A 12,400-nucleotide genomic window follows, 5' to 3' on the forward strand; every position below is an offset into this window, starting at 1 on the left:
ACCAATTGTGTGTGTATGTGTGTGTGTGTGTGTCTGTGTGTGTGTGTGTGGTGTTACCTAATGTGCCCATTCTCCCAGCAGACCTCTTCTGAAATTTCCTGAGATGTTGACTCATCCCATGTTCCACTGAAGCTAGTTTGAATCATATGACGCTTCTCATTCTTGGATCATTATGTCTCTTTCAACTTCTGCCAAAACTCGCGTACGTATGTAGGCCCTGTGGAACCTGTAACACTGTTCATAGACATTCCGCGAACCTTATTGTAACTTGAGTACTTTCTTTTCTCCCAGTGACCTCAGATCAGCCAGCATTTCTATTGACTTTTGCCTTTCACTGGTTCATTTTCCAGTGGAAGTGTCAGAGACCAAGAGTTAGATTATCAGAAAATAGAGGATGATATGGTTTGGCTGTGTCCCCACCCAAATCTCATTTTGAGTTATAGTTCCCATAATCCCCATATGTCATGGGGGGGACAAGGTAGAGGTAATTGAATCATGGGGGTGGTTTCCATTATCTTGTTCTCGTGATAGTGAGTTAGTTCTCACGAGATCTGATGGTTTTATAAGGGGTTTACCCCTTCACTGGGCATTCATTCCTCTCCTCCCCTTCCACCATGATTGTAAATTTCCTGAGGCCTCCCCAGCCATGCTGAACTGTGAGGCAATTAAACCTCTTTCCTTTATAAATTACCTAGTCTTGGGTATATCTTCCTAGCAGTGTGAGAATGAATTAATACAGAGGGGATCCAGTCACTGGGCCTCTGAATAATGAGCAAAGCAAATGAGAAGTAATAAATTTTCATTCAGATTTTTAACAGTGTTGTAGACAGATGATGTTGCCAGGGAAAAGGGTTGCTAATGGTTGAAGTGATAGGGAAAAGTGCTGATTTATAAACAGACTATTTTATAAAGTTCATTTTTTTTTTGAGGCCAGGTCTCACTCTGTCACCCAGGCTGGAGTGCAGTGGAGTGATCTAGGCTCACTGCTACCTCTGCCTCCCAGGTTCAAGTTATTCTCCTGCCTCAGTCTCCTGAGTAACTGGGATTACAGGTGCCCACCACCACACCCGGCCGGCCAATTTTTCTATTTTCTGTTCCACTTAGTTTTCTATTTTCTATTCCACTGAGTTTTCTATTTTTAGCAGAGTTGGGGTTTCACCATGTTGGTCAGGCTGGTCTCGAACTCCTGACCCTCAGGTGATCCATCCGCCTAGGCCTCCCAAAGTGCTGGGATTACAGGCAGGAACCACCACGTCTGGCCATAAAGTTCATTTTCAGTGCAGCTCTTTATAAAGTGGAATGCCTCCTGCCCTAGATATGATATTAAAGATGGTAGACAGAGGCAGGGAAAGGGCATTTTATTGATCTTTACTGTCTTTGGGGTGCTCTCCTGCAGATTTTATCTCCTGAAGATTTTATTGATCTTCACTCCCTTTGGGGAGCACTTTATACCTACTAATTTATTTAATCCTCAGATCTGTGCTGCCAGATAGTTATTATTGTTATTGTTATTGTTACTGTTATCCTCAGCTTCTAAATAAGTAGACAGGCTGGGGAAGGTAGAATAAGTTGCTAAGTTCACATAGCTGGGAAGAGGCAGTGTTGCCTGCAGGACTGAATTCCGCCATGATGTATTACCAACTGCTTTACTGTGAAGTGCCAGGCAGTCTCCTAAGCGTGAGTCCTGGCTACAGGTCTGCACAACAAGGCAAGGAGCTCGAAGAAGAAACCAACCTGAGACTAAACATTCCCTTTTGACTCTTTCTCCCCTCTTGCTGAACCCTAACCCCTGCCTCTCAAAGACTGTCATGGAAATGTAGCAGGTTGCTGTACAGAGCAAAGGATGGGTAGGCCGGGGTGTCCAGTGGTCTGAGTTTAAATTCCATCTCTGACATTTATTTGCTGAGTGTACTGGAGCAAGTGACATTTACTGCCTAAGCTTTGGTTTCTGCAGTTGCAAAGTAGAGATAATATGAGCAGCTTCATTCATTCATTGAGCTGCTTTTATGAGTAATATCCTGGGCTAGACACTGTTCTGGGGGTTGGGAGATAAAGTAGCAAGCAAAACAAAGCCCCTGCGTACAAGAAGCTTATATTTGTATTGAAGAGAAAAAAAACCACACACACAGAAGAAATGGATTCGTAGTGTGGATTAAGTAGGAAAATACACATAAAGTCGTTAGACTAGTGCTTGGCATGTGGTAAACACTCAATAAATGTTAACTGTGACTCTTTTTCCATCTGTGTAGTGATTTAAAGTCAAATAAACCAGTGTATCCAGTCTTCCGAATAGGGTTTCTTTCCCTGGCAGATTCCTCCACTTCCAAGCCCACTGAGTTTTCTAAAAGCTCCACAAGCTTCCAGAGCACTGAGGACGTGTGCCATGGTCTCAGATGTGGAGCGAAGCTGCCTGTGTAGTTGCTCATGTGATTGTCTTCTGCTAGCGGGCTTTAAGCCCTTTGAGGGTAGGGACCAGTCTCTTATTCAGCTGTGCATTCTGAAGGCCTACACATAGTTAAGTGCCCAATACATATTTGTTTCTGAAAGGAGAAAAAGCAGAGTAGTTTGTACGTGGATCCATGCATTGCTCTTCGGTGGTTTCCTATCTACCCTGTTTGACTGAGAGAAGGATTGGCTTTTGCTATGGTGATTGGAAGGAAGCCAAAGAGAGACGCAAAAATTCATTTGTCTGAGCTTCTTTTCTGAAGAAGACGGCATCAATCTTCTGTGGCTCCTTAATTATTCTTGCTGGGACTGAGGGTTCATTCCTAAGGCCTGCCAGTGACAACAACTTAATGTTGTCATAAGCAGAACAACTTAATGGGAAGAAGAGAGGCTTGTGGTATCTCTGCCAGGACTCAGCAGTGGGACTATTACATGGAGAGTGGCAATTCCCCTTCTGTCTCCCCTTCCATCTGACAGGCAGCTGGGATGCATCTTGTCTTCAACTTACAATTCTCTGGAAAAACATGGTGCTTAAGAATTTTGGGATAAATCAGGTCCTATACCGAGAATTAGACTGGGGTGTGACTCCTCCCGTAAATATGACACTCTGTATAACCTTCTTAATTCACTGTGAGAGGGGGCCCTCTTCTCCCCTTGGAGACTAATAATGATTCTAACCGCCTTAAACTGGGCCGCTTCCAAAGTGTTTTCTGCATGAGCAAGAGAAACATTCAACCCAAGACAAACAAACAGAATTCATATGGATGGCCTGCATTCTGCTGAACTGCTCTATTTTTAATACTCTTTTTAACAACAAGCTAGTGGTTGCCTATCCTCTTAAAACAATCAAGAACAGTCCATGTATATGTGACAATAGCTTGTGCGTGAACTTCTCTATCAATCTATCCATCCATGTATCCATACCTGTATCTTTTATAGGGGTATTTGCGTACAGTAGAGCTAGGAACATCTCTGTTGATTAAATTATGTTTGAAAATTATGTTTAACCTGGTTGTAATATTGTGGTTTCTATTTATAAAAATGAACTCTTAAAAGAGCAGAGAGAGAAAAAGAGAAAAAAAAAAGTCAAGCGTATTTTACATTAAATGTAAACCCTTTTGTCAAAAAACATCACATTGTGTTTTATAGCACATTTATTAAATCTCCCCAAATATATCCTGGAGAATTAATTTTTATTCGATTGGTTTGAGCTCACTTATTGAGTTGGAATTTGGTTCCTATTTGAGGCAATTAATTTGAAGAGTGGCCGCCCACCTACCCTTTCCTAGAACACCCACACACATACGGGAAGTAACGAGCAAGGAGCAACTGAGTTTTTCTTTCTCTTCCCTTTTCTTTTCCTCTTTGAGATATTTCCTACTTTCCCCTGTTAAATAAATGATCTGTCTCTTTGCAGGATAGTGACAACCTCTGGTGGGATGCCTTTGCCACTGAATTTTTTGAAGATGACGCCACATTAACCCTTTCATTTTGTTTGGAAGATGGACCAAAGCGATACAGTAAGAAAGAAGTTTATTTTTCTAATATTTCCTCGTTTTGTGCCTGTAAGAAAACCGCAAGGGTCTTCAGAGAATAGCACAGAGCTGACAGCCTGACAATAATACCTCCACTCCTGACAATGTTCTTGCTTCTCATCGAGTCATTGTCACTGGGTGGCAGCCCGAGTTGGCTCTGACAGATTTCCTTCGAGGCTTAAAATGTTTGGGTATTTGCCTGTTTAGAGAGTGAGGCAAATATGAACCAAGTCACCCAGTGATGAGTGGGAGCGGAATGATGGACAATTTCCATGCGTCTCTTTCTGCCACCCTCTTTTATCCTTGACGGTTCACACTTGACATCCAATGTTCTGCTTCTGAAGGTTCTTAAAAAAAATTCCTACTGTCACTGTATCAGCCACATCCTTCTAATCCCCTCTTGTCAATTATCTCAGGTATTTATTTGACAAGTGCTATCTTTTTTTGGGGTGTGGGGAGGCCACAGTTGCTTTGAACATACAGTTTGGGATTAGTGTTGACAGAATTATAGTTCCTTGTCTTTCAGGTGAGTGATAACTCTGTAAAGATCCTCAAATTACAGCCTGTGGCACCTTGGGTAACAGCTGATCTGTCCTGATTAGGTTGAGCCAACTTGTCAGAGATCAGATTTGCTAGTTGTGCTATCAGACCAGGAGGCATAGATGCATCAGCACAAAAGCAATTAATGTCCAGTTAGATCAGAGAGAGATGTGTTTTCAGAAATCAGTGTTGCACGTAGGAAAGAATCCATCAGAGGAAAAACATCCCCACTGTCACAAACACTGAAATGATGAGGGAACCAGCCATGGAATGATGAACCAGTCATGGTATGAATGAGTCAATCCAGAACATTTGAAAAATTTACAGGTAATAGCGTTCTTGATACGTATGATTGAAAGCTCTGATTGTTGCTAATCTATTTCAAAGCCACTAGGGAACAACAATTAAACAAAAAATTGGGGGAGGCTTTAGGCAACTTGGTGCTATTTGCATACTATTAGCAACTCTACTAGTAGCATCAATTGCATAATTAACTGATTAATTATGCTAATATATGCACATGGCGATCCTGCAATAGTGTTAAACACTGGAGGAGCAGCCTGGAGTGGACTTGCTGCCCAACTGAAACTGGTTGCCAGGCGCATCTCTTTATGTTTGTGTCTCATGGACTTTTAAGGATGTGGGACATTGCTAATCAATATTTTGGTCAAGAGGAGGGGAAGGGAGTATATCAGAAAACGGGCTGTTTAGAGCACCTTATTCAACAAAGTGACTGCTGGTGCAAGCACTGATAAGCCTACTTCCCAGGGGTCCTGCTGAGTTAACTTGCTCTCCGGTGTGTGGGTGCCCCCAAGCAGCCTCATGCCCTAAAGAGGTGTTTCAGAAGTCTCTGGCAGATAAATGAACTCAGCAGTCCAACAATTACTCCCTCCTCAAAAAGCTGCCTGATCAATGGCGTTTAATTTCTAAACAAGCAGTCAGCCATCCTGAGCCACCTTATTTTTTTTCTGAGGCATAAGCTCAGATAACTTCAAGTTATCATTGTTGTATGTTCTCATGCTTTGTTGGTTCAGGAATCCATCAGGGACTGCTCAGGGAACTAGAATTACAGTTTTAAAATATGTCCTAATACAACAGATTCTGGCTCTTCCCTCTGTCCATCCCACCCCAGCATCATTTGGGAGTGAATCACGATCATCGCCTGTTTAAGATCTTATCTCCATGAACAGGAGTAAATGCCTGACTACCAGCCATTGTTGCCCAGGTTTCTTTGTTTCTCCGAGCCAAAATATTTCCCGAGTGGAGAAGAGAAACAAAGATGATTGACGGTCTTGAGCAGAGTCTCATCAGCTGCCTTGCTGACAGCCTGGTGATGTGCACACACTGCTGATGTGTGGGCTGGTGACAGCTGATTGACAGCCCAAGACTGAGAGACAAGGAAGATGAAGCTTGCTTAGAACGCCTGACGTGCACTGTTTATGCAGCGCTCTGAGCTTAGGGGCTGCCACCTTAACCCGTTCGAGGTCCAGGCATGCTGTGCCAGGCTGGGCAGATGCCTGGCTGTCCTGGGGCTGGAAGCTGCAGCTCTTCCTTCATGCTTCCAGGGAAGCTGAAAGCTTTGTTTTTCTGATGAGGAAAATAAGATTTGGCTGTTGCATTAGTATTTGTTAAAAAAAAAAAAAAAATCCCCAGTCACACACATACGAAATAATAAGAGATATTTTAGCTGAGGGTTTTTTTTTAGCCTTTACTAGAAAAAACTTTTCCTTCTTCCTCCCCATCACTGGTGTCTAGGGGGGTCCTTTTGGGTCTATGATACTTTATCTCTAAGTTGCCATAAATCCTGTAATAGGTGTCTGCTTATTTATTTATCGTATGTCATCCCTTATTAGAATGTTATTTCCATGTGGATGAGGGCTCTGTTTTGTTAATCACTGAATTCTCAGATTAATACAGGAACTCATACATAATAGGTAGCTCAATAAATATTTGTTGAACGAAGGAATGAATGAGTACACAAATGCATAGACATTTGTAGAAAAGTTTATATCTTCAAGTAAAATGTTGGCAAAGCAATCCTTTACTGAGATATTTGGATTTTTTTGAACAGGAAGAAATTAACTCACAGTGGTTTGCTGGAATACTCAAACTCTGGGTTACCATCTGATCTTTTTTTCTTTTTTTGAGACAGAGTCTCACTCTGTCACCCAAGCTGGGGTGCAGTGGTGTGATCTCGGCTCACTGCAACCTCCACCTCTGGATTCAAGTGATCCTCCTGCCTCAGCCTCCCTACCGAGTAGCAGGGATTGCAGGTGTCTGCCACCACTCCCAGCTAATTTTTGCATTTTTGGTAGAGACAGGGTTTCACCATGTTGGCCAGGCTGGTCTCTAACTCCTGGCCCCAAGTGATCCACCAGCCCAGCCTCGGCCTCCCAAAGTGCTGGGATTACAGGCATGAGCCACCACATCTGGCTGTTCTGATAGATTTTAATAGGAACAAAAGTCCCGGCAGTATAATAATTCAAGAGATGATGATGATCTGGGTGATATATTGTTCCTTTCATTCAGAAAGCAGAAAGCTCCTCAGTATTGACCCTCTTCCTCCACATACTCCATCTCTTAAGCCCTTCACTCCCCTGATGGGGGTGTGTCCGCCCAGGTGAGATATGATTGGGCAGGTGGAAGCTACTGATGTTTTCTTAGAGGCCAGGTGGTAATTGGTGGGGAGAGCTTCAGGATGGGCCAGGTTATTAGACTATGTGAGAAATTGGCCTGTGCATCCCTAAGGCCACTTGCCTGCCCCAGCCCTGGACAACACCAGGAAGGTGCTACTCCGGCAGCTGGAGAAGTGGGCAGTTCCATGGAGGAAGTTCTATCCTTGGGGTAAGGTGGACTCTAGGAAAGAAGAGTATCAGAGGTAGACAATTCCCTGGCAGCAGGTCAGTAGAATAAAGAACATTAGGGCTAAAAATGGTCCTTTCTAAAAATGGAAACTTGGTCCAGAGAGGTTAGGTGGGTGCCCCACAGGTGAGGCTGAGCCTCAGGTTTGCTGATTCCAAAGTCAGCTTGCTCTCTCTCTCTCTGTCTCTCTCTCTCTGTCTGTCTGTCTGTCTCTCTCTCTCTCACACACACACACACACACACACACACCCTATTCCTACATCGTGCCATAGCTAAAGGAAAATAAATGCTTTTATCAACACACACATTTCTGGTAACAGAAGTAAGGGTCCTAAATAATTACTGTCCTTTATCTGAAACAGAAGACAAAGGAAGCCAAGGATCAGGTTCCTCAAAGCCCTCTGTGCACCTGCTCTGCAGTTCTAAGTCCAGCATAAAGTGTTGCTATTTCCTTCTCTGTCTTGGGTTAGGCTGATCACTTGCTATTAGTTTCAAGCACAATATTAATTTCCCTTTGCTCCTTTTAGGCATGTAGCAGAACCGTGCCCCACACTATTCTTCTGCCTCATGACAGTCACAACCACCATTTGGGTGATATGCTTCTCAGCTGACCTAGCCTGTGTCCAGGTCCAGGTCCACATTGGCCACATTCTTAGGAAATACGCGGTTCACATCTCATTCGGAAAATATTTCCTTGCTGGGAAAGATACATGGAGAAGGATCTCCTGAGGCCCATCTCAGCAGGCGATGCAGGGCTGAGAGGCTGGATGGTGCAGGAGAAAGGGAACAGGGGTTCAATGCAAACATTCTTGGGCTTTAATCCATGCTTTGCTTGATAAACAGAGACTTCATCTTTCTATGTGCAAATGAGTATAATACTACCATCAGTGGGCTGGGTGCTGTGGCTCACGCCTGTAATCCCAGCACTTTAGGAGGCCGAGGCAGGTGAATCACCTGAGGTCAGGAGTTCAAGACCAGCCTGACCAATATGGTGAAACCCTGTGTCTATTAAAAATACAAAAATTAGCCGGGCGTGGTGGCGTGCGTCTGTAGTCCCAGCCACTTGGGAGGCTGAGATAGGAGAATTACTTGAACCCAGGAGGTGGTTGGAGGTTGCAGTGAACCAAGATCACGCCACTGCACTCCAGCCTGGGTGACAGAGTGAGACTCTGTCTCAAAAAAAAAAAAAAAAAAAAATACTGCCATCACTGGCTTGTGAAAATTAAATGAGATATTATAATCAAAGAGCCGAGGACCATTTGAAGCATAGAATGATCAATATTTATTATCACTGATATGCATGGCCTTGGCCTCACCGTAGCTTCTATGCTTTGAAAAGGCTTCCCACTGGGCAGGACTTATCAAGTGCACAATGTGGACAGCCTGATGCCGAGGCTCCATGGCCAGATGGGAGTCCGTATGACCTTTTTAATGGGCAGTTCCTGCTGAAATGCAGGACTGAGGATTAGGCTCTGCTCCCAACATTCAAGTGCAGAAACCCACTCTCGCTTCTAGTAAGTGGTGAGCAGGAGAAGGGAGTAGAGAGGGGAACGGTGATTAAGAAGGTGTGGGGCTAAAGACTCCAGAACACATGTGTAAGTGGGCGTGGCTTTGCAGGTTAGTGGGGAAATAGTGTAACTACTAAAACGCTACCTCATTTCAGAGCACTTTCTGTTGGCCTGTTTCTTAGAGAAAAGCCTAATTCTTTTCTAAGCGGCCTCATTTGAAACGTAAGGGTTGGATGGGATGGTGCATGTAAAGTTTTTGGCAGTGTTTTCATCCCTTTGAAAATGCCGCATAACACATTGACGGACGTTCTTATAGATTGGATTCCAATAAGCACATTGTTTTCTCTAGATTGAGATCTAGGACAATGCCGATAAAATTTTCATTAACCTTTAACTACTATTTGTGGTTTGGGGCTAAGGGTCCCAGTAATTCTCTATCACACACTTGTTATTTCATCTTGACCTTAGTACCCTGTCTGGAATGAGGATTTCCAGAGGGACCACACACATTCATGGCCACACTAGCCAAAAGCTATTCCATGGCTGCTGGAGGGACATTTCGCTCTCCAAAAAGAGAAAAGTTGTTTTAAGAAATGTCATCACTCTCTGTGCTTTTCTTTTCCTCAGTCACCAAGGCTCATTAGATAGTCTGAAGAACTGCAAATGCACGCCCCTGTAAAGCCGTTTCTACACTTGCTGTTTCTCTTTTACATTGTCGTTCCTTCCCTCCTTTATTTTTCCTGAAAGCTCCAATAGCTTTGCAGTATTGACTAAGTTCTTCAATTTTGTCTTGTAATATGTGTTTTTATGTGTTGTGTATTCGGACGTGTTCCCCTAAGGTAGGGAAATTCTGCAAGGGGCCCGGGTAGGTTCACTATCTCTGATTTCTATTTTTCTACTGCTTTTTATTGGTTCGACCTCACCCAGCTGTATTTTTACTGTGCTTGCTATATAGGAATTCTGAAAGCATTTTTTTCTCCATTTTTTCTTTCTCTTTCTCTAATATCCCATTACATGATTTAAAACATGTTTCTGGGAAAATTACTCCTTGGTAATATGCACAAGGCATTTTGACACCACACTTAATAACTACTATGGCAGGAATGCGGCCACTTTAAAAAGTTACCTGCAAAGAGTGTGCTCTGCAGCACATGGGGAAAGGGATTTCAAGCGCAAGAATTTAAGACCCGTGTGTGTTTTTTCTAGGAATAATGCCTTTGTGGTGTCCACCTGAAACCTAGAAAGGCACAGGTTCCTCTGGCCACTGCTTAAAGCTCTTGAGCCTTCTCAGAAGGCGTGGCCAGCTGGCCCTGCAGACTTGGTCTTCCATAAAGTAATTTTGCTTCTCTAAACATTCCTCATTCTTTTTTTTTTTTTCATCCATTGAGACAGAGATAACATTCATGGATTTTGGATCCACACAGATTCATTTTGAGTCTTTGCTCCTCTATAACTGCCGGATGTTAGGCATGTGAGATGACATTAGACATGTTGCTTAAACTACCTTAACCCCAGTTTCTTCATCTGTAACATCTGCGTAACAATAATGCCAACATTTTTGGGTTAAATGAGATGCACCTGTAACTTTAGCTTAGTGCCACTCTTGAAAAGCACACAGTAAATAAATATTTACTGCAAGAATTAATGAATGGATGAATGACAGAATAAGTGAGTGAGTTAAACCTATGAGACGACAGCCACTTCAAATTACCATGGAGTTCCCATTATTTATTTGGCACATAGTGGGAAGAACTCTGGTTTTGGGCAGAGCCAAAACAGGCTTGTCTTCTTTCTATATAGGAACCAAGAATTTAAGACCAATGGGGAAAAAATGAATATTAATGGCAAATGGTGATTTAAACAAACAAGTTCCAAACAATTACAATTACCACATCTGTCCAACAGAGGGTGAGATTTTCATCCCGCATTTTGCTCAGAGAGCAAGGAACCGCTAAACATTTATCAAGTGCTGGTAATTTATTTGGGCAAGTTATATGTAAAGAGTGGGCTCTGTATCTTGTACACTGAGGACCAGAAGAAAGGAAATTGATTTTGATTGCATTCAAAAATTATTTTCAATAAAAGAATGCACTTCCTCAGAGTAGTCCTTGATGGTTAATTACGGGAATGGATTCTTGCCTCTGACTGTGGCATCTTGGTTGCTTAAAAACATAAATGTCACTGTCTCGGATGACTCTGGACCATGCATTTGTTTGCATGGGGTTCCATTAAATGGTTTCCAGATGGCTCTAGCCTCTGATGTTGTGATTTTATTTTATTTTTATTTTAAAGATGAGGTCTCACTCTGTCACCCAAACTGGAGTGCAGTGGGAACTGATATTGTGATTAATGAGAGTCCATTTCAGTAGCAGTCTTCATTAGGCTGGTGAGATTTGTAGCAAATTCAGTTAGAAGTAGAGCAGATTGTCATTCGAAGTTGATTTGTTCCTTCACTCATTCATGGATTCATTCATTCAGAACTCACTGAACTCTTGCTGTTTGTCAGACATTGCCTTCCTAGGCCAGACAGTTCTTGGGAGAAAGACAGTTCATCACAAATTTTTAAATTTACTTTTGATGTGATTTTATTTAAAACTCTTACCTTAAATTAGCATAATTACCTAAGTTGCTCAGAAAGAGAATATTCTTGTGACATTAATGGAAAATCTAGGACTAGTCATAAAAATACTTGCGAGAAAGCCCGCAATTGATACATGAACTGACAGATTTCTGAAAGAGAAAAAGGAGACCCATCTCTTCCCATTTGTGGTTTCAAATTGATAGTATCAGAAGTTGCAAATTGGCCATAACAATGGCTTGAACAGACATTCCATTCTCTAATGTCTGGTAAATACCACACTAATGATCACATGAGATAATGGACAGAAAAGTGCTTTGAATGAATTTAAAGTGTGGTACAAGTTGAAGGTATAATTATTATCATACTTATAATTAATGTTTCAGATATGGTATGTTTTTATTATCCCCTAATATGTTGTAAGTCAAGCTGTTATGAAATCTGAGGTGGTTGTTAGCTCTTCTCTTAGGGGGTTACAATTGTCAAACGTACAGGCTTAAATGCAAGTCAGATCTATGACTGCCCTCACGACCTTGTTTTGGAAGTCTGGATGAGGTACTAACCAGAAAATGGACATGATGTGCTCTTTGCCTGACTCTGTGTGACTATGTTATCTATGGAGTCCTGGCACATGCGTTTCCTGACTTTTGGTTTTATGGAGCATATTGCCTATGGTTTTCAAACTGAAATAACACTACCCCATAGTGGGTAAAACAAAGTGTGTCAAATCTTTTCATTGTCACAATGACAGGTGTTGCGACCAGAATTTATTGTTCGGGGACTGGAGAAGAGAACTGTGATACACAAACAATAAAAAATTGTCGAGAAACACATTATCTGACTCTTCTTACCTCCAACTTATTATCTTTTTGAAGTTAGGGTTGCCAGATAAAACGTAAGTATACAAATGCAATACTTGAGACATACTTCTA

At 42.3% G+C, this 12,400-nt stretch overlaps 1 protein-coding gene across 6 annotated transcripts in view; it reads left to right on the forward strand.

Annotated features, from left to right (window-relative positions):
* The window catches only part of LDB2 (LIM domain binding 2), a 396,392-nt gene that overhangs the window by 143,309 nt on the left and 240,683 nt on the right, over positions 1-12,400 (forward strand). For 5 of the 6 annotated variants that reach the window (XM_012499815.2, XM_003258512.4, XM_012499814.2 and 2 more), the window contains exon 2: positions 3,863-3,965. In XM_012499815.2, coding sequence (XP_012355269.1) covers positions 3,863-3,965 — 103 coding nt within the window. Of the gene's footprint in view, positions 1-162; positions 203-3,862; positions 3,966-12,400 lie in introns of those variants that run through there. The other variant, XM_030801438.1, reaches the window with a different exon arrangement.

The sequence above is a fragment of the Nomascus leucogenys genome, chromosome 20 (genome assembly GCF_006542625.1).
Source record: "Nomascus leucogenys isolate Asia chromosome 20, Asia_NLE_v1, whole genome shotgun sequence".
NCBI classification, from domain to species: domain Eukaryota; kingdom Metazoa; phylum Chordata; class Mammalia; order Primates; family Hylobatidae; genus Nomascus; species Nomascus leucogenys.